At 44.1% G+C, this 22,939-nt stretch overlaps 1 protein-coding gene across 5 annotated transcripts in view; it reads right to left on the bottom strand.

Annotated features, from left to right (window-relative positions):
• Window positions 1–22,939, bottom strand: part of fgfr3 (fibroblast growth factor receptor 3) — a 67,648-nt gene that overhangs the window by 6,264 nt on the left and 38,445 nt on the right. For 2 of the 5 annotated variants that reach the window (XM_011490709.4, XM_020713959.3), the window contains exons 6-15: window positions 16,185–16,308; window positions 15,849–16,039; window positions 11,769–11,913; window positions 11,051–11,226; window positions 7,421–7,569; window positions 7,195–7,316; window positions 6,975–7,085; window positions 6,715–6,905; window positions 4,402–4,524; window positions 4,133–4,203 (exon numbers count right to left, since the gene is read on the bottom strand). In XM_011490709.4, coding sequence (XP_011489011.1) covers window positions 4,133–4,203; window positions 4,402–4,524; window positions 6,715–6,905; window positions 6,975–7,085; window positions 7,195–7,316; window positions 7,421–7,569; window positions 11,051–11,226; window positions 11,769–11,913; window positions 15,849–16,039; window positions 16,185–16,308 — 1,403 coding nt within the window. Of the gene's footprint in view, window positions 1–4,132; window positions 4,204–4,401; window positions 4,525–6,714; window positions 6,906–6,974; window positions 7,086–7,194; window positions 7,317–7,420; window positions 7,570–11,050; window positions 11,227–11,768; window positions 11,914–13,235; window positions 13,381–15,848; window positions 16,040–16,184; window positions 16,309–22,939 lie in introns of all 5 variants that reach the window. The other 3 variants (XM_011490710.4, XM_078940804.1, XM_004082697.5) reach the window with 3 other exon arrangements.

Genomic DNA, 22,939 nt, shown 5'->3' with positions numbered 1-22,939 from the left:
AATGTGGCTTGAAAGCACCGTAACCAGGTCTACATTTTCTGCAGGAGCAGCAGGATTAAAGGTGTGAAGATAAACCAGTGAGGTCTGGGAACTTGATTTTTATGGTAATTGTGCACACGTAATCAGAATTCTCGAGAAAGCGGCTGACATCAGCACATGTTAAAGACCCAATCCAATGAAAATTGTGTTTTTGACATGTTCTTGTGGATTTTTTTTTTTTATGAAGGAGGACAAATATAAAGAAAACTAAGCTATTCAGTGTATTTCTTTATTCAAATTGTGGTGAATCGGGATGTCATCTAAAAAAGATCGTATTTGTGATGTAGAAAATAGCTTCCTGCTCCGCCCCTTTCTGATCATCCATCTGCAGACAAATAGATCCATGAACATCTTTGTTTTCCTCGTCTGAGCTGGAATCTGGATCTAAACTGGACGTCTGGATAGCACTGATATTGCTCAACGTTTTGTTGCACCACTAATTTTAGGTTGATGGTGTGAGGGGCTGTAAGCTGGTGGCAGAGATCAGAGCTCTCAGTAACAGGGAGGAAAAGGGGGCGGGGTTGCTCTGCGCCAATGGAGGCAAATTTCAAATGAACATTTGCTGCTCTGCAGAAACAGTTATTCTTAATTCCTTCACTACTCACTATATGTACGTATATATATACGTTCACCATTTTATAGAGCTGTTTGAATCTAGAATTCCAAAATCCAGAGCTAGAAATCTCCCAGAAGTCTCTACAAAAAAGCGGTGATTGGTGAACATAGACACAATGCATTGCATTTAAACGAATGGTTTCAGGGCACTAGATAATCTGCACTATACAGTTTTTTAGAAGGTACGGAGTAGGGAGGGAATTTGGACACAGCTTATGTCTTCGAAACCGACACAGGTTTTATGATTTTGGCTAAAAACATCATAATTAAAAAAACATTGGAACGATTTTACAACTGATCCAAAGATGATCAGAGACTTTAATGATCTCCTCTCTGAATTCTTGGAAAGTCATAGCCAGTTATATCCTTTATGCTAAACAGCAAATAAATATCTTCAATGCCAGAAAATGGGTCTGAACTTTATTTTTCTTTTTACAAGAATACAAGAACCTTTCTGAAAGGAGAAGCAATGCTGCAAATTCAAATCCCATCATCAGTTGTTCCTATTGTTGGTGGTAAAGTGCTTTGTGGTCTGCTTAATCTTTATTCTGAATCATTGGAATTTTTGACAAAAGAAACAGAAACTGTGACGTTTCTGTTTTCTCATTCCTTCACCACGGTTCCCTGAAGCATGACATTCCTGCAGGAGGAGCTGTACACTCAGATACATCTAAGCAAAATGATTCCAGTCATTTTTTAATAGTGGTGCATTATATTATGACCAGTTATGGACAACAAAGAACCCCATAAAGTGTCAAAATCCTTAAATTTTATGTGCTTGAGGAGTCACGAGAGGGAAAAAAGATTTTGACATGATTTTTGGAACAAAAAAGTGACTTTTCGTCGTGAGCACTCAGTGCTGGTCCTGCAGGGAGGCTCCAGCCTGAATGCCACAAACCGACCGACGGTCAACAAGGACTGTGAGACAGCAAACAGGAAAAAGCAGAAACGCAGAAGGAAATTACAGGACATGTTACCTAACTTTTCTGCATTTCTGAAGAATCACAGCAGAACTTTAGTTTTAGAAGTGAAGCTTTGGCGCTATTTCAATCACGAAGATCTACCTCCCTTCCAGGTTCGCTGGGCAGTTACGTCACTCTCCACATCATCATCAATCTGGCCTTCACTTTGAATCAATTTCTGCCTTTAAATGTATGGACCTAGATGGATTCTCCGACCCTCCTCCACCCTGTTCTCCAACTGGAGTGATACTTCGTCATGGTATGGCCTCTAGTGACCATCAGCGGCTCTGAGGGTTAAACATCTATGGTCCGAGTTGATCCCAAACGCGCAAGACTGCCAAAGGTTATGGACTTTTTTCTGTACCAAGCAAATCTATACTCTCACTCGTAAGACCTCTCCTTGTGGAAAAGTATGTGATGGTGCAGAGTAATTTCAGTGCATCAGAAGCTTCGTTTTGATCACACATCTGCAAAAAACATCATTGAAATTCAAGAAATGTTGAAAAAAAACACAACTTCACATTAAGTCATGAGTCAAGTTTGAATTGATTATAATCAACACAGATAATTATCTGTATTTCTTACTGTTATCTAGTTTAATTATCTTCTCCAGAATATCAAATAAAGAAAATTAATAAGCAAAGCAGAAAAAAGTTTCTTTATTGCCTTATACTTAAAATTTTGGGAGTTTATTGTAAATTCTTACTATTTCTTAGCAGTGCTGGAATAACAGAATGGCCAGACCCCTCAAAATTCACACAGGACAGGATATTTTTTTTATTCCTTGCAGCAGTTCTTTCTCTCCTTTGACAACACTGAGAAACGTTTTGTCCTTTGATCTGTCCTCCAGCCTCTTAGCTTTTAACAAGTCCGAACATTTGTTACAAATGTGCAGCGATTGTAACACTTCTGCTGTTCTAAAAAAGCTCACAAAAGCTGTTCTGAACACCGCCTTTACCTCTGCAGCTTTGGTAAAAGCAAACGCTTGGAGAAGAAATAAGACGGTAATCATGACACATGTGGATGAAAAAGATGCTTCTTCTAAATTTCTGCACATGTGAATGTCTGGATGTGCATCTGAGATTGTTTACAGCTCTGCAGAATATTGCTTGTGAAGAACCAATGGCTGTTTTATTTTCAATGGTTTTTAAATCCTTCTGTGTGAAAAGCATCAATGGGTCAGAGGTCAGAGCCTCCCCGTGTGTTGTGAGAGTACACTGTCTTCTGAGTGACTACTGTATGAAGGGAGGAGGAGGTCTGGCAGGAGGATTGAGTCTGTAATCCAGACCTGCTGAAATAACAGACAAGCTCATTCTCCCCTCGGCCTGTTCCAAGTCGAGTATAATCACACGGCCAGGCGCTGCTGACAGGGGCCCTTGTTTGGCTTGGATGGCTGTGTTGGGGACGCAGTGTCTGGCTGAAGCAGTTTAAGGGTTTGCAGAGACCCCACCCTCCCCCCTCGTCTGTCTCTTGTTGATGGCAGCCAACACAGAAGCAGTCAGGGGCAGTAAAAGGTGCGCTTGTCCCTACTGCCACCGACTCCTTTGAACTGGAGACTAAAAACAGCCTGAAGGAGCAGTTTCCAAAGAATCCTCTTATCTCCTGTCCTGGGGCAGGGGGATAACCCCCCTCTTGCCCCTGTCTGGTGCCCACGTGGAGGCCGACAGCTAAGCTTCGACAGGTCCAAAACTCCAGAACCCCTTCCTTCAGTCATATCCCCCCGGTTCTCCACCAGCTGCACTGGCTTCCCAGGAACTCCAGAAGCAAATTTAAACTCCTCCTCTTCACCTGTAACCCTTGTGCTATCCTAGGCACTTTAACGTTGGGAGTTGGGTCATCTAGACCCACTAGACCAGAGGTGGGCACTGAGGGCCGCAGTCCTGCATGTTTTCCAGCATACCCTGCTCTGGCATGTTCTGATTGACTGGACACACCTGAACCAGGTAATCAGCCATGAGTAGGGGAAGAGTATCTGGAAATCATGCAGACACACCGGCCCTCGAGGCCTGGAATTGCCCACCCCTGCACTAGACAGTGCTCTGAACCTTTTTTTCTTCAATGATTTGTGATCTTCACTGGTGTCCATGGATTACATGAAATCTTTCCACTTTTATCCACCTTTGTCATGGTAGGGAGAACACCTCAATGTAAGGGTGGGGTCATCTAAGATAGCCCAAGGGTTAAGGCCCTCCATAACCTGGCTCCTCCTTATCTTTCCAACCTCTAATCTCCTCCTCTGTTCAACTCTCCGTTACATAAACTTTTTACAAACTTTCAAGTCAAAACTCATCTGTTTAATTCTGCCTCCTCATTTTGATTTTCTTTTATTTTTGACCTTTGTTTTCTACAGGGTCCTTGCATTCCTTGCAAGGCGCTTTTAAATAAAATGGATCATTATTATTATTAAATGATGAGGGAACACTGGGATTCCATATTCACACACACAGATCAGCGCTAACAAGCTCAGTCACACGTTCGACACACACATTCCTCTGGCATGGTTTGTGCAAACTTACACATCGCTCTGGTGCGTGTAGACCCGGTCGAACAGAGCCTCCGGAGCCATCCATTTCACGGGCAGGCGACCCTGGAACAACAGAGGTACAGCACAGCCACTCCAGTTAGCAAAACCATTGGCTACAGAGCCGACAGCATCGCAAACAGCCAAAACTGTCCTTCATACAGTGCAGTTCAGCATCTGTGAATGTAGAGAAAACGACTGCAGCATCGTCCCATCATGATACAACTGTTCACCCCGTGGAAAGTGCTGAGAAAAGATGCTCACGTTGGTGGTCTTTTTGTAGTAGTCTATGTTGTGCACATCCCTGGCAAGTCCAAAGTCTGCGATTTTCATCACATTGTCGTCGGTCACCAGGACGTTTCTGGCTGCCAGGTCTCTGTGAATACACTGGAGAAGACGGACAAAGACATGAAACTCTCAGCCTTTTCCACATTTAGTCATTCATGCATGTGTGCACTCAATGTCAAATCGTTCCCAGTGGTCTTTTCATTAGGATTATGCCATTTTTAGCCTAAATAAAAGAAGCCTGTGTCGTTTTTTGAGGAACTATTTTCGCTGATGGTTTGTGGGCACGGACGTTAGCCTAGTTCATTTCCCAGCATGCCTTTGTCTACACCAGGGGTCGGGAACCTAAGGCTCGCGAGCCATATATGGCTCTTTTGATGGTCACATGTGGCTCGCAGACAAATCTTTAATTCAAATTTTTTTTCTTCATTAGACCAGTCCTTCTCGTGCGCGATGCGATGGCAGAGGCGCGCAGTAGTAGCGGTGCTTAGAGAGACAAATCTGCGCCAGCACTAGTATAAGTTTAAAATTGTCTATTAATTCACAGAGTTTGTACCACCCGGAAACCTGTGAATTGCCGTGCCTAAAACTGCGCGCTCCCGTCTCTGAGAAAGAGCGCGCAGTTGCGGGGACGGGATGTGTGAGGGAGAAAGCAGAGGGTGGGGCTGAGGTGTTGTGGGGACAGGCAGCAGGTGAATCGCGCAGGGATTGTAAATAGGTAAAACCCACTGCCCGTCACTCACTGCAGCGTGTGAGTGTGTGTTTGGCTCCAGGTCCGCATGTGAGCAGTCTGTCTCACATCTACAAAACATTCATACCAACCTAAGATCACGTTTAAAGTCTCAACGCCTGCATGATGCAGAAACTCACCACGTAAACCAGACTAGACCATCAGCAAAACTACCACGAGAAATACTCATCATTTATTAGAAACAGCATAACAATGTTATTAAAAAGAATCCACAGACTTATTGTACTTTAAAAAGGTTGAAATTACATCAAATGCACACATTCACTTGTATTTTAGTTTTAAACATATTGTCGCGGACTGAGTTGGATGGCTGTTGGGCCGCGTTAAAAGTTCTGGGGTTCATTGACCGCATCAAGCAGAGAGCTGATTGGCTCTCAGTTCTGTCGCTCAGGTGGTTGTTAGGTAGTTTGGACCAATGGGGTTCAGCTATGGGCCGAATAAGGGAAAGGGGAGGGCTGCAGCGGGAGCAGGTGAAGATAAAGTTGGGAGACGCGCTCTCGTCTCGTCTCGGCGGGAGAGATTCAGGAGCTGCTGAATTAATTGTTCGGCGTTTGTCGCGGTCTGCAGTAACCCGAATAAAGAACCTTAGAAGAGGTTAAGTCTCAGTGCCACAGTGTGGGAAAGGGACACTACATTATTGTATGGCTCTTTCGAAATTACATTTCAAAATATGTGGCGTTTATGGCTCTCTTGGCCAAAAAGGTTCCCGACCCCTGGTCTACACTCTCTCCCCCCGCCAACAACAAGCCCCTCACTAGCCCAAGCTAACGTTAGCGTAGCAAAAAAATAAATGGTGGGCAATGTTGGAGTTATCCAGCTGCACAGATTCCAGCTCAGACGAGGAAAGGAAAAGGTACACAGATCTATGTGTCTGCAAGTGGAGGATTTAGATTTGGAGGGGAGAAAGCCAGATTTTGACAAGACAACAACAACAAGACCCCCAGTTATTTAAACTCCTCCACCTGGGGCATAAACACTCCACCCACCCAGAAGGGGCCAAACTACCTTTCTCCGGTCGAGAACCATGGCCTCAGATTTAGCGGTGCTGACCCTCATCCCAGCTTCACACCCAGCCATAATATGATTGGATAAAGTTCAGAGACCCGGCCTCTGATTGAGGATCTCGGGTTTATGGTCCTGAGTCCTGGGTGGTGCACCAATCCAAAGTGCGTGTGTCAGATGGAAAAGGAAGACTGATGTGTTTGAACGTTTCCTCTTCGTAGCAGGATAATACGATCTCTGTACGTTTGAAGTTTGAGCTTTTGAAACGTAATTTGTTGCTGTATTCTGCTTCTGGGATTTTTTTTCTGGTTTTGTTTTGAGTCGTCTTTATGCAACGTTACCAAAAATGAATCGTCTGCATGTCTGTCAGAGTCTGTGAACCTGTCGCTGCAGGAGTCTGCTTCATCAATGCCTTTACATTTCCTTCTGCTAATAGATGATTCTGACATGGGGGGCAGTTAGAGGGCGCTGCTGTCTCACACATCACACTGAGTTTGGTTAAAAAGCAGAAGCCCTTGTAATGAGAAAAGCACGCTGACCTTCTGCGAAGCCAGGTACTCCATGCCTCTGGCCACCTGATAGGCGCAGGACACCAGGTCTTTGAAGGTGAGCTGCTCATCTGGAATTTTGCAGGTGTCGAAGGAGTAGTCCATGCCAGGCGGCCGCCGCGCTCGCAGGTACTCCCTCAGGTTCCCCTTTGAGGCAAACTCCACCAGGACATATAGAGGACCTGTGAGGGAGTGGAGTTGTTGTCACCTGCGGCGTGTGCATTAAGCTGCTGTCTGCAGCGCAGACTCACCGTCCTGCGTGCAAGCTCCAAGCAAGTTGATGATGTTTTTGTGTTTGCCTATCATCTTCATCATCTCCATTTCTGATACCAGGTCTGACAAGTCTTTATCCGTTGCATCATCTGAGAACAGAAAGCGAGGCCTGGTTAGAGAAAAAGGCTGGAGCGCACGGAGGGACATCGTGCAGTCATCCATGACGCTGCACAGAGACCCGCCACGGACTTTTCTGACCTTTCAGCATTTTTGCAGCAACAGTCAGTGGCTTATTGGGCTTCTCCTTATCAATGCCGATGGCCTCAGCCATGACCACCTGACCGAAGCAGCCCTCCCCTAGAGGTTTGCCCAGAGTCAGCCTGGAACAAAAGCAAAAGGATTTTCCACTTATAGACTCCTATTATTGAAATGTTTTTTTAACAACACTCAAAAACCCTTTGAAGGTCACATATTCTTATCTTACCGTGTCCGAGGAAACTCCCACTTGGGGTCAGAGGGCAGCTCCAGCTCTAACACGTTGGCCAGCATCGGCCCGTCGCTGGATGACAGGCGGGCGATCCGGACCAGAGGTGTGTTGGAGTTCATGGAGGAGTTTGAATCCAAGGAAACCTGCTTGGGTACAAAAAATGATCTGTTATAGTCTCTGAAAAAATACAATTCCAAGTGTTTTAACGAGGAGAAAGAGAGAAATCCAATGAGAGTCTAACCTACTCAACTTCTGCATGAAGCCGTTTTATACTCACTCAATTTTTTAACAAACTTTCAAAATAAAGTGTTACTTTGAGTCGAGTTAAATATTTTATTACGTCTCTGTTTTCCCATTGTTGTCTCTGCTGCTCCCTTTAGAAGTCACAAAAGTGAACCATCTGCCTCCATCTAACATCTCCTCTGCATCCTCGTCTCTCACACTAACCACCATCGTGTCTTCCTCCTCTTCATCCATCAACCTCCTCTTTGTAATCCTCTCTTTCTTGGTATCTCCAACCTCATCACTGTTCCTCCTCTCAAACCATCTCCATCTGCTTCCCTCCAGAACATCCACCATGATCTGTTCCTCTGAAGGATTCATCTCTGATCCATCCTGGTCCCAAAGAGAACCTCAGCATCTTCATCTCTGCTGCCTCCAGCTCTGTCATCCCATCATCCTGCAGCTCTCATCCCTGAACAACTCCAGACTTCTTCTTCTCTCTCTGGATGCTGTCACAGACTTTCTCTAGATCTACAAAGACACGATGCAGCTCTTTCTGAACTTCCCTGTTCTTCTCCGGAAGCATCCTCAAAGCAAATATTGTATCCGTGGTTGTCTTTCTCCGCATGAAACCAAACTGTTGTTCATAAATGATGTTCTCTTCTGACCTCAGTCTAGCTTCTATAATTTCATTGTGTAACTCATGAGTTTTCTCTGCACGTCTCCCTTCTTAAAACTGGAATCAGAACATTTCTCCTCCATTCCTCATCATCTTCTCACTCTCAAGATCTTGTTAAACGGTCCAGTCAGACTCTGTACTGCCACTTCTACTAAACTTTTCCACATTTTATCCCTCTCTTATTTGGTTATGTTACAGAAGTAATTCCTCTTATCTAAGCATCAGCCGGTGAGAAACAAAAGTTCAGCTCTACAATATAAAACTGTCTCCAGTGTGTGAACATATTTTTCAAGAAAAAACAAACAAACAACAAACTCTGACGAACTAAACTGCAAACTTCTGATCCCAGTTGGGGCTGGTGCGGCTCGGATCGGGTCAGAAACCCTCTCTGATGGTGACGTTTTCTAAGAGTGGGCCTGAGTCCGTGCAGCAGCAGGAACACACGGGTAAAGAGAAAGTCCCGTCTTCACCTCTGAACCAGTGGCTTCAGCTTCCTCCCACCACGTCTCTGACTGTTGGGCTGGTGGGGGTGTAATAGCAGGGACTTTGCTTTTGATGCGTGTGTTTGCTACACGCATCCTTCAGGTGAGACCCTGAAACAAACCACCTACCCGACTCCACGACTGCAGCAACATGAGAAAAAGGTTGTGAGAGTATAAAAACCCACGGAGGAGCTCTGACCCTCCTTTGAAAAGTAATATCTGATGGAGGATGCCAGGAGCTCTACAGAAGATTTACTCAGAGTTATGAAAGGAGAAAAAAAAGAAGTGGGAGATTAGCTCTAGAAAAATGACGCAAAGATTACAGAAAAATGCAATAAGGACTTTCTCTATCCCGGCAAGACATTATGAGATTATTTATGTGAAGGAAGTAAAAATAGAAAAGCTTTAGAGGGTGAAAATAAAGCACTAAAAAAGAGCTTGTCATAAAAGTAGAATATTTACTTTGATTACATCTACGCCTTCAAAAATATTTCCCTTTCCACAACATTGTGTTTTGTGCACGTTGGAGATTACACAATCTAGTTATAAAACAAGAAACATGACATTTGCACAAAACTTCCCCATAGGGTCCATACGGTGGGGTTGGACAGATCATCAGGAAAACTATAGGCTGAAAAAAACCACAGTGTCAAAACTATCGGCATCATTTTCTGGAACTGTGGGCAAAACAGAGTTTTTGTTGTACTAGAAGAGGGGTCCACAACCCTCAACACTTAGAGAGCCACGTGGTTCGATTTGACCACAAAAAACCAGTATGGGCCTAAGTCTGACTTCCCCATTTAAAAAGATAAATCACTGCTTTGCATTTATGTTTTTGCTACTATTATGCTACATATATATATTTTTTTGGAATAGAGCGAAAAGCAGAGTTCGGCTAAACATAAAGAAAAATGAAAATATATATATATTAAAAAGGTAAACAGCTTTTGAGTGAGGTTCTCAATTTTCAAAATGAAAGACACCCTGTATCACATGGGATCATCTTCGTGCAGCAAATGTAGTAAGAAGTGTGACGCAGCAGGGTTTAAAAAAACAAAAACAGCCTGAAAACAATTTGTTTCACCAGTCTTGGTACATCTTAGCCAGAAATTTGTACATCTTATAAACTAAAATGAAATCAGAGCTAATTAAAAAAAACCTTACTTTATCTTTTGGACTACATGGCACACCTAAAATCCTTGAGTTTTGCTGGATGATAGAAAATCCATTTTATAATCTGGGGCACCTTAAATATGAACTTGCTGAGCCAGCTCAAATTGGTTTTCTGATTTTGTCTGTCAGCTGACAGCTGGATCGTTGGTTCATTATGGGTACTGTAGTCAGGAGCCTGGTGGAGTCATACGTGATTCAACTTCTTGTGAACGAGTGGAAAAAAGTTTGACTTATATGGTTTTGTGTTGTTTGACAAGTCAGAACAATATTTTTTTTTTCTTTAACCAAATTTAAAGTCCGTCAGATCAGCTTCAAAATGCATCATTTACTAAAATCGCTATTAGGAACATGAGCACAACACCGGTCTGCAAAGGAATACAGAAATACAACACAGGAACAGTAAAAGCTGCCTTTTCTAGGCTTTCACATACACAACATGTATTATGTAACATTTATATGTCATAATCATGGAGTAGGATGCGGTGTTATCGGAAATTTTTAGCTGAATATTTCAGGCCTCACCTCTTGACCCTGACAACTAAGAAGAGGAAAATTCTGAGGAGTTGTAATGGTTTGCACAGGCTGCCATCCTCACACACTGTACTTCAACAGTCTGCCTTGTTGACCTTTCCTCTAGCTAGCATATGCCCTATATGACAAATACTTGGCATTCACCTTCGGCCTTGACTGAGCTTTCCCTTCGGAGCAGAAGCCTGCAGAAATGACCCGAAGAGCTCTTCACATGGCAGCGATGCAGCTGCTGCATGTCGTGTTTCTGTCTACAGTTCAGCGCAGAGTGAGCGCTACACCCAGAGTGAAATCCAACACCAACACTGACAGTCACAGGAGGGAATAAATATCCCTGCGATGAATCTGCCCCAAGACAAATGCGAACACATGTCACCAGTGAGAGGCCTTCCAACTCCACGCAACGCAGCAGGACAGTGACGGCGCCACAGCTAACGAGCGCCATGCAGTGCGAAACGCAACATCTGGGTTACGGCTAACACGGAGTACAGAGAGAAGAAAGGGCGGCAAAGTTCTGCAAATCTTGTATCTACTTTCTGTTACCTGTCTCTTGAGAGGGAACTTTGAGAGTTTCTGCACGGGAGGTGCGGGGACCGTTTTCTGCGTGGTCATCCTCATCCGGCAGAGGATGACAATAACCACAGCCAGGATGAAGAGCACACATCCCGTCACATAGATGAGGATGTCGGCGTACTCATCCTCCAACTTGGGGTTTGAAACTGGAAAGAAAATGTGAGAAAACACAGGCAGTCATCAGACGACATCAGTGATTTTTCTAAACTACTCTGAAGCTCTGCTCAGCAGCTCAGCTCCCCTAAATGATGTTTCTAACTTAATCTGCGAAGTCTACAAATCAAAAACGAGCAGAAACGTGTACATTCATGCTAAATCATTCATCATAAAGCAGGTAATTACACCTGCGTGTGCGTCTCCACGAGGAGGTAATTACTGCCTTTAACATCAAACACAGGAATGTCTTCAAACTGCTTGACACATTTGAACAAAAGCTCTGCTCTGAGTTGTTTGTACCCCGCTTATGGGCTTTACACCTGCTAACTAGCAGTCATTTCCAGTAGTCCACAGCTCTAACTCATATGCCATTCATATGTTGATGAATTGCTACTGAGGAAAACAGAGAATTGTAAAAAAAAAAACAACCAAAAAAAGTGCAGAAGCAATCACATTTTTACACCAGTGTTTGACATTTTGTGCAACTCAGAGCAGACAAATGGACAACAAAGAGTCCAGAGAGCTAAAATACCTGGAAGCACCGTCAGCCAAGCAGAGTTGTGAGTAAAGCCGATAGAGTTCCCTGCCAGACAAGTGTACTCGCCCGCATCCTCAAAGGACACATTGGACAAGAAGAGGACCTCGAGCTCCTTATCGGTGGTGTTAATACCAGCCGTCTGTAGAGGACGAGGGGAGGGGGAAAGGGACACAGAAGACATGGTGAACCCAAAGCCGTTGAGAGAAACACCACCCTGAAGGAAAGAACAAGGAAAACTGCCACCAACCAACAACTGGAAGCAGGAGCAGCAATGAAAAACACCCAAGCATGACTTTTATCCCACAGATACCTTTTTTAAAGGGCTTATATCATGCAAAACCACATTTTTGACCTTTTCAGTGCATTATAATGTTCATTCCTCACTAAAAGGGTTATTTTGATCCACTCTCTGAGCACCAGCCCCTCCCAATCCACAGAAACAAGTGGGTTCTCACATTGTGACGTCACAAATTGAGGAACGGCCCCTTTCAGGAAGAGTCTACTATGTCAGCTCCGCCCACAGGCTAACACACACTATCTCCATGGAGCTAGTGGTGATCACTTAACACTTTCCTTTGCAAAGGTTCAGATGATGTTTGCTTTGGTGGGAGAAACTCAGACACGCTGCCGAGGTCGACTCCAGGATGATGTCATGAAATGGGCGGCACCCACAAGGAGAGAAAGGCGGAGCCTCAGAGATGGAGTCGTCTTACTTCCGGGTAGGAAAGGAACTCAAGAAAATAACTCATATTTTTTTATTTAAGAATCATTCTTTAGTGTGCTAAAGATCATATATTATCATGTACATAAATATAGTTTACTCTAAAAGGCTTAAAAAAAGCAGGATTTCCATCTGACTATACATTGTAACTTCATATAAAAACAAAGAATTCAGAATAAAAGTAGTTTCTAGGAAAGTTTCCTTCTTCTGCTGTCTAAACTCCAGCTTTGGAACATTACATGCAAGTTACAGGTGAATTCTTTGTTTTGCGTCTGTCTGCAGTTTTGCACCCTGACAGTGTTTTCTGTCATTTTAAAGCTAACTGACATCCAAGCAAAGAGAGGAAGGAGAAAAGGCTCTCCTTCCGTGGCTGCAGTGGTGTGGACGCCGTATGTTTGGCCGCTCAGGTTTGCTTTCGCACAGGAGTTCCTCCAGGACTGTACGAAGTCTACTTCATCGGCAAAACTATTCGAGACGTTTGCTGTCCTGCCTTTCTGTTTGCATCTGATTGCACAGGAGGGCTGTCTGTTGAAATCTGAAAACTGCAGCTTTTGGAGCCAGAGCAGCGGCCGAAACGCAACACTGAGGTTTTTATGGATGCGAAGGAAACATGATGAAGTCACCTTGAGCACGTTTGTCCCATCAGTAAGCAAAGCAGACCCGCAACCAAGAGCAGCATTGCACAGGCGAAGAGTGCCGGCAGAGGATCAGGCGCCGCTTGAACGAAGCTCTGTATTTACCTGATTCTGTAACCTCAAGCCAAAAAGCTTTTTCCGATTTGCCTACAAAGTTTGAGGCGCGGCACCAGTATTTCCCCTCGTCTTTCTCTGTCACGTTGAACAGTTTCAACTTACTGTGAGTCACAGTCTGTCTGCTGACGTTACTCTGTGAAGGGAGAATTGAGAGGCACAGTGAGAGCTGCACAGCTCCAGCAGGAGCACATCTATACCAAACATTTAGAGGAGAGCACAAAGCGGCGGCTGGAGGAGAGCACCTGAAAAACTGCACTGAGTCACTTCATGAGAAATAAAAAAAAAGAAAAGTGTAAACTCCAAACCAATGTAATGCAGTGAATGAATAGGAGGATGATCTGCAGCAGCAACTAAAGAAGAGCTGAGAGATGGGAGGTATGAAACTAACGAGTGAACCAAAGCAGCTGGGATGAGGTGAAGGTGCGTCTCCATGTGGGCCAAAAGACGGTTTCTCCATTTTTCTCTGTCTAATCAATCCTCCGTGGTCTTTTAATTATGATTAGCCAAAACTGATAAACCTGTGTCGTTTTCTGCAGAGCGGCATAAGTTGATCAGAAGTTCACTTCTGACAAAATTCCAGTCGTGGATGATGTCATAAGCTTGTGCCACAATTCTTGATGCGTTTCCACTCCTACTTAACAAGTGCGACCCGAGTGGTTACGAATCATGTCCCCCATTTCCCATCATCCCTTTGTTTACTTGCTCTCCAGCTAGCTTACAGCCCCTCACCCCCCCCCCCCCCCCAAGTTAAGATTAGCGGTGCAACATAAATGCCAGTTTAGATCCAGATTCCAGCTCAGACCAGGAAAACAAAGACGTTCATGGATCTACGTCTCACAGGCTTTTTTTCCGACTGCATTTTTTCATCTGAATCACAACTATGTGAAGAAAATAGTACAATGTTAAGTTGAATTTTTCTTTATGAACGTCCTCCATCATCAGAAAAATGCAGTGAGAACAGGTTAAAAACACCAAAAACACCATTTTCATCAGCGTGTTGCTCACTCCGCTCGCACTTCAGCTCCTAATAAAAGGGCTGCTTACTGATTCCAATGGGTCGAGCTTATAAAGCAGAAAACACATCGTGTTGTACAGATTCTTGTGAACACCCAGTTTTTTTTTTGCAGGGCCCGTTGTTCACCCTCAAATCTTTTTCCAGGCATCTAAAGAGCAGTTCAAGCAGTTCTCACCAAAGTAAATACTCGCACGGCTCCCTCCTCCCACCCCGAGCCGTATTTAACTCCTCCAGCGTACCACACATGAGAGACCCCATCATGTCTAAATGAACTGTGGTGAGCCCAGAGAGAAAGACAGACTCAAATCTCAGTAAATATTGTTTCAATTATGTGGTGGTTGAAAATAGAGCCTGGAGCCACAGTCTGGGCTGACAGGCTCTCTCTCTCTTCCTGTAAGTCTCTTTTTCACCTCCTTTTTCTGTCTCTCTTAAGTCTCTCTCTTCTTTTTATCCTTTTTTTTATTATTAATTTGAAGTCACTAACGAATCTGGTGGAAAGCTTAAGCCTTGATGTGGTGTTTCTGTTGTTCTGGGGTCAACTGTCCACAAAGTTCAGACAGTGTTTAACCAAAAACCAGAATTAAAGTTTATTCATGGCTTTGTGAAACAGAAGACGACAACATGGAGAAGCTTTTTCTGCCCTTTAAATGTCTACACCTTTTTACTTTTGAAGCAAACAAAAGACTTTAAAACAAAATCCTTTTGGTGTTTAGCTTTCAGTTTGTTCCTCACATTTCTTTATTTGACCCTAAACTTTCTCTGCTCTGCTTCATTTTTTTCTGAGAGGACTTGAACTTTCCCTGTCTCCAGCTGAGCATTTAAAATTTACTAGAAACATGTCAAAAAAACAATAGAAATTCAAAATGTTTACCAGATTTCAAAGAAGAAATTGTCTGAATTCATTTTTCTGGGGTCTAGGAAACGTTTGTTGGAGGATTCTACTCTTGATTTGGTTGTTTTATTTTGACAGATTTGAGGCATTTTTTTGTGTTTTTCTCTTTTTCGTTTCATTTCTTCAATCCTACATTTTTCTTTCCTGCAGTTCTTTCCAATCTGTCTTTCTCTAACCCCCCCCCCCTCTCTCTTTCAGGCTCTTGGCGTCCATCTTAGCCCGCCGCTCTACCACACACTCTGCTGACTCTCTGCTGACACTGCCCTTCGTCGTGCTCCTCCTCCTCCTCCTCATTTTTCCATGGCTTCTTTGGGTGCCCCTCTCTCAGCTCCTCAAACCACGCGACGCAGCACATCTGACGCAGCGGCGGTTGTCTCCCTCCCTGCGCTGCCGCCACCACAGCAGTTAACTTAGTCCAAACCAGATGTTTATTTCATTCCCTCTCTCTCTGCAGAGAAGAAGACGGCTTTGAAATGAAGCGATCTCCTAAGACCACACCAGACTTTTATTTTGGAGGAGAGGACGGATCAGAGACAAACGCCTTTCGTCCTTTCATGAGGCCACATCACCTGGGCTTCAGGTACATGAGCCGGAGTTTAAAAAACTTTTAAAATACACATCAACAGATTACGACCGACAGCGACTGTCCCGCCCTAATCGCGGAGGGAAAGAGTGGGCGGGGCTCTGCACCCACCTTCAGGATGTTGACGTACGGAACGCCGTCGGGGCCGTATCGAGTGCCGTTCACCTCGATGTGTTTGAGCCACTGGATGTGCGGCTGAGCGTCGCTGTAAACCTTACAATGAAACTCCACGTCGTTGCCCACAAACACCGTCTGATTGGCCGGCAGGCCCGCCTGGAGGATGGGCCTGTGAGGCGATCGCTCTGAGGGAAAAAAGTGCTCATTAGATAGAGTGTGGGGGAAATGTGACGCGCAGCGCTAAATAAGCTGTTTTCCTACAACTACTTTGGGATGTTAATGTATGCTTTGTTGACGCAGAAACAGAGGTGAGAGGAGCGCTCTGTTTACCGAGAACATCCAGCTGGTAGGTCTGGCTGATGGTGCCGTACTTGTTCTGCACCACACAGGTGTAGTTCCCGCGGTCTGACGGCACGGCGCTCTCCATCACTAAGCTCCACTGCTGGTGTCTGAGCTGGGGGAGAGAAAGGGGGGGTTACAACACAGTGAGGCAGGAAAACAGCGCCCGTTTCATTTAGTCCTCCAAGATGTGGTGTCACACTTTCAGCTTCCTTCAAGACACAATCGTCCATTTAGCAAAGACTTATTCGTATGTCAAACCAAAATTTCAAGCTGCTCTGAGTTTTTTAAACTCCTCTTAAAGGAACAGAAACAGACTGAACCCTGGGGGAGGGATAAAGCAGAAGGAACACAACGAAAGATTGAGTGAAATGTCAAACTGATGCTGTTAATTTAGACAGAAAATCCTCAAAAATGTATAATTTTTGCAAGTATCAAAAGTCATAAAGAGAAGCAATTTGTACTTTTTTGCCCAGCACAGTGGGGGAGTGATAGTGATGTGGGATGTTTTAACAACAGACGCTGTTCCTCTGGGTTCCTTCAAGGTTCTTCGAGCTATTTTTAAGACTCTTTTGGACCTTTTTAGAGAACATTGTTTAAAAAATTAAGACCAATCTGTCGGGCTTTGGCCCATTTCTTTTTGTTGTTCTTTTTTTTGGGGTGGGGGGTGTATTGATGCATAAAGTTTGGTTCTACTGCTCTGTATCTGGATTATTTGATCAAAATGGTTAAAAAAATAAAAATTTCAAAAAGAACCACTATAAAAAGCACAATTCTTAAGGCTCAGACATCAAAATTCAAGGTCTTTTAAGGTATTATTTCCAAATCCAATGCTTTAAAACTTTTTAAGACCCTGCGGAAATCCTATATGGAGCTGTTTTTTAAATGAACGTGAAACAATTCAACAATGAACGTAACATACAAACAAATAAAAGGGTTCATGTTTGGCAGATTCTGAGGAGGGAACCTCCTGAACTTCATTTCACATGTTAGCCTTCCATATTTTATTCCCCGGCTCCACACTGTAGACTTCAGCAGCCAGGTTTGGTTAAACAAACCATGCAGTATTATCTGGACATCTCTGTGTTTTTCTCTGGTTCTCTACAGGCTGCACTGCAGAGCAAATGGATCAAGGGAAAGACATTATGCGACTGTGTTTAGCACAGATGATATGAGAGAGGGAAAGTGTGTTTTCCTCTCTAGGAGCATTTCTCTGTAATCCAGAGCGAGGACAGAATGCTTTTGTGCTTCTAAAATTGGTTCCACTGTAGCAGTTGAGAGCGATCCAGGCTGAGAGCGTGGAGGAGTGAAGTTTGGGTGGTAATTCAAAGCAGCAGCAGACAGATACCAACTCCACAACTTCTGAGGCTGCGAGCCAGCGCCGAGCGGGGAAACAAGAGAGAAGCTGAGAGGGGGAAACGACCTCTGGAGATGCTGGCTGCTGTGCTCAGCGGAGGGAAGGGTGGCAGTCCGAAGGACGGCGTTCCACCTGAGGCTTTTCAGCTCACCTGCAGAGGAAGAGGCCTCTGCCTTCTCCGCTAAGACTCAAGCCCACACCTTCAGGTGGGATGAGAATCAAACCCAACCCCTTCCACTCCGCTCCCACAGCCCAAACTCCTCATCTCTCCCTCTCCTGGAGGCGCGTTTGGAAAATAAGGCAGAAGTGTAAATATTATGCCAGAGAGTGCTTTTTGCAGTTGCGTGGTAACACAGAGCAGGCTGCCCGCTTGACGCTGGCAAATGGTTTATTTGGCTCCACCCAGTCTGCACCCCAAGTCCCCACTCCCCCCCCACCAGGGGCTTCAGAGTCAAACTGGAGTCAATAGCTGCTCTCATGAGCAGATGAGTGACGCCTTGTGCTGCGGTCGCAGGAGCCGGGGGGGTGGAGGTGCGTGAGGCTAGAAGGTGGTAAATTATGTGCTGAAGCCGGCGTTCAGTGGAGGCCAAGACCACCAACTAAACTGCAGGCGGTGATCAGAGCGCCGGCCCCTGAGAGTCAAAGGTTTACTCTAGGACCCTCCCTCTTCGCCATTGCAGTTACCTGCCAGCTTGACCTCAGCTCCATTACAGGAAGAATTCTCACATGAAAAACAGAATGTCTTCATAAACGCCTTTTTTACGGGATATTTAGACATGCACGCCATTGACTGTCATAACATGTAACTCCTGTTGAACCATTACTCTCTAAATGTGATAATCCCATCCATTTGAATTATTCTGGATTCCAACCAGAATTAAACTAATAAGCAGCTTATGGTGGAGCCGTGGGGGGCTTTAGAGGTCTTAGAAACTTCTGGCTGTGGATGCACAGGATTGTGTTAACCATGGAAATGCTCAGACACTTCCACATTTCAGAAACAGTGCACTTCATGAAAATAAAAATAAAAAAGTCTAAAACCTAAAACAAAGACAAGAACTGATCCTTACTTTTCTCTTTTATTTAAGCCTCTTAACTGCTTCTGATTCTTTTATTGATTTCAAAAGAAGACCCCGGGCCTGGGTCTGGATCACCTTAAATAACTGTTTTTGTGGCAGTTATCGAAGAAAACGCAGGAAGTTCTGCTCCCTTTATAGTCCAAACTCTCCGGCTTCACCTCACAAATTAGCCCGTCAGAACCAGTGGGGCCAGTTAGCAGAATTTATGACCATGTCAGGCTGACCAGCGGCCCGGATCTGCGCTACTGTCTAATTTGACCCACAGAGATGCAGCCTTGAGGCTTTGCGGTTGAAACCAGCCAACTTTGGCACAGAGGAGAAAGCTGGAACACGGTGACGGCGCGAGATCATAGGTGATGCGGCCGCGTAAATAGAACAAACTGTATTCACATTTATGATGCTTTTCTGGAAAGAAACGACTGGGGAGAAAGCTGATTAACTATTGGCAGGTCGGAAATAGGAAAGTAAAGAAGTCCAAAAATAATTTTGCAAGCGCAGAAATTCCTACATGGACCACGGAGAGCCACAATCCAGGCTGTGTTTAAACTCTGGACTGAAAAAACAAGGATTAAAAGTGCTCACAGTCCTAAAAAGTAACGGCGTGGAGCCAGCCAAAGAGCCCGCCATGGAAACCTGTCAGATCCGGGATTGAAAAATGTGTGAAATGCAATGCAACCTGGCAGAATGAAACATAGAATTATGTTGTCCAATAAAGGCTTGCTTTCTCTGCTGCAGATTAGCATGAACACAATGAAATCCCTTCCTGCGGATGGGGCTCCGGGTGACAAAGACCCCCGCCTGGCTCAAGAGGTCAACAGCACGCCCATCTCTTGCCACCTCCGTCTGATGGCTCAATAAAGGGTCACCTCTGACCTTTAGGCCGAGGCCCCCTCATAATAGAGTTATCTGGGAAGGGGCTCATCGCTCTGCAGGCATTTTATTTTCCATTTTACAAATGAGCCTCGTTTCCGATTTGCCGTTTCCTTTAGCGCCGACAAACTCTCCGTTTATTTTTCTTATGCTCCATTTGAATGGAAAGAGCCGCGGATGAAAGTTAAAGTCCGGGAAGCTGCAGAGCGGAAAGAAGAAACAACAGGGAACAGCACCAATCAGTGGGGGCAGCAATGACTGTGGGTACTTTCCAGATTTCAGTAAAGGAGATGAATTATGAAGGGATGGATAATGCTTTCTACATTATTACTGACTGTGAGACAAACAGTATCACATCCATTTCACAGTCGTGTCTGCTCGGCCTTTAAATATCACTCGACTTCCTTTTTCAATCAAGTTTTTAAAATGTATTTTACAAAAGATCCCAAACCAAACACTTCACGTCTGGAGTAACTTCTTCATAAGGGCTCTTGGGGAACAAAAGGGTGACTGCTCAGAAAGGTCACTTTCCTCCGGTGGAGGCTGGACGTGTGTTTTGTTGGTGGGCTAATGGGCTGTAATGGTCTGCTCAGTCAGGAGCTTTCACCCGCACCTCTGCAGCCCTAAATGCCCGAGAGCAAACGGCAAACTGGCTGGTGGGCGTTGGACGGCTGGAGAGGATTGAAGCCTGCGTGACAGCTTTGAGGCCGTCCACCTGTCTGAAGGTTGGGATTCATTCAGGCGACATGAACTCCAGCTGTCAAACCCCAAACCGTCTTGTCATGCCAGGACGGAAGCAGGAGGGAAACGTCTTCACCTTCAGGACCCTGATGGCAGGATAGAGTCTTTAGAAGGCCTTTGTGTGGCTGTCAGGACTCGGGTCTCCTCCTATCTATGGATGAATAGATGAAGCTATGGGAGGCAGATGTGAGGGGGGGTTATGAGGTCGGTGACACGGGGCAGCATGCTGTCTGTACTGCTTTTCTTAAAATCCTCCTGCTTCGGTCAACTCAGATTTTGGAATGATTTGCTTTCTGTGATTAGCAGATATAATCCACATGTTATGTCTTTATAAAATTAGTGCGTCATGGTTAAAAGGTAACATCTACTCCATTAGTTTGACCAAAACACACTAGAGTAGATTTACTTTAGAAAACAGCATCCATACTCAGATACAGTGGGTTGTTTTCATGTAGTAACACTTCAGCATTTGTGCCATTCATATATCATAGATGTGCTGCAATATTGGAATAGTATCAGTATCATTAAAAGAATACATAATTCAGTCAGTGCAACGATTTCTCTTTTCCTGCTGATTAACTTTAATCAGATACTCAGGATAAACGCTTCAGCCATATTTAGAAATCCTCCAAACAAAAGATCTGCCGTCAGTAAAGTTTCTAAGGCAGCACTGATGCTTGACGGGGTAACTAATGACTCATTTTAATGCAAAAAGGAATTGGTAACTCAAAAATACAGCAGATTTGATGACACATCTTCAATAAAGGAAAAAAAAGCAGTTAGATATCAAGTGTTTAATGATCTTGGAATGTTGGATATTGGTTAAAAAAACACCAATTTCCTGTTTGCCTGCTGTATTCTACACACCTTTTTGAAGTATTGTGGTTACAAAATCACTTTAATGTGTTTTGTTCTTTTCAGTTAGCAGTATTTCCATTTTCTTTTTCTTTTTGGAAATGCTGTTGTGATTTTTCTTTGCCTGACTTTAAACCAGATGTACCTTACGCTGTCAGTAACTCAAGTAGTATTTTTTACTAATTACTTTTTTTCTATTTTCTATTTCATTCAAAAGTGAGGGTACAGTTTTTGAATACAAAGACGGTTGGATTCCCTTCTCTTGGTCATATGTTAAACACATGACGCAGATTGAAACCTTTTCCTTTCCGTTTGATTGAAATGGTCACATTTGAAGAAGAACGCTGTTGACATTCTGATGGGCTGATCCCGAAAGTCTGAAAGCTTGCCCCTCTTCTTTCCACCCCCCTCAAGTCCATCGAGGTGGGAGGACAGCGGTGGTGGGTGTGAGGGGGTGGGGGGAGTACATGGCTATCAGCTAACCGGATTTAAACGTGGCTCCCGTTTCAGCTCCAGAGGGGGGGGCATCTTATAAGATCTTGATAGGAACATCTAAATCAATAAAACAATTGAACTCCACGGGATGCCTCTATTTCTTTGACCTGGTTAAAAAAATAGAATTTTCAGCTGAAGCTAATAACAATGACACTCCAAATCTAGTCCTGAAATGTTTGTTTTTCTAATTTCTGTTGGAAATAACTTGGTTACACTTTATTTCAGATGTAGTCCCAATGCATGGGACCACGGATGAAAAAATAGCTAGCTTTGGGCTAATCTTGGCGCATTGCAACCATGCCTTTAATGTGCACTGTCTCTGTTAAATAAATGAATAAACATGGGGGGGCGATAATAGGTTTAAATGAAACCCAACACTTGAGTTTGCATTATCCCACTACTTCCTTGTCAGTGTCTGAATCCACAATCCAAAAAAAACAGAGCCCTGGAAATTTCCCTAAAACCAGTCTGCATCGATGCTTACGGAATTGGCAAATATTGACCACAATGCATTGCGCTTCAACAATTTGCTATTCAAATAAAAAAGTACATTTATTTTTAATTAATGAAGGGCATTTGACCAATCCTTTGGGGGAGCAGTGAGCTGTAGACACAGCTGTGCTCGGGAACCATTCGGTGGTTCAACCCCCCCCAATCAAACGCCTTCATGCTGGGTGTCAAGCAGGGAGGCATCGGGTCCCATTTTTAGAGTCATCGTAAACCACAGGGCAGACACTCTACCACAGGCCACTGAGCTGGTTCAACCAATCATTTAGGTTTGTAGTTTGGCAAATGGGGGATGTCACATTTGGCATTAAACCCCCCCCCCCCAAAAAAAAAAAAAACAAACAAACGGTGACAATCAAAATCCAGAGACCTGGACAGTCCTGGACTAAACAGACATTGAGCAGTGAGGGAACTTTGAAACTACCAATGAGCAGATCATAGGCAATACATCAAGAACAAGTAAAAAATGTTGCTATGAAATGATAGCCTTTTAGTTCAACCATTCTGTCTCATAGAGTACTAAATAACTGAGAATCAGAGGACGATCAGAAAAAGCCTCATCTGCTTGGATTAGCAGAAAACCTGGAGTGTGTGACAGATCAGCACCTTCCCACTCCATTCCTCTGTACTTCACACGAGTCTGTGAAAAGCCTTTCATCCACAAACTCTGCATGTCGACAAACGCAGAGCCCCATACTTGAGATGAAAATGCTCAGCACAAATAGAAAACGGAGCCTAGATAGTATTTTTTTTATTGGTTTAGATCCCTCATTTCTTCTCTAAACAGAAGAAAAAGTATAATTAGATAAATATGAAGACATCTCCCTTTTTAAATCCATGTC

This window comes from Oryzias latipes, chromosome 22 (assembly GCF_053564925.1).
Source record: "Oryzias latipes strain Hd-rR chromosome 22, Olatipes_Hd-rR_3.1".
Classification (NCBI taxonomy): Eukaryota; Metazoa; Chordata; class Actinopteri; order Beloniformes; family Adrianichthyidae; genus Oryzias; species Oryzias latipes.
This window is presented reverse-complemented; position numbering and strand designations above follow the sequence as displayed.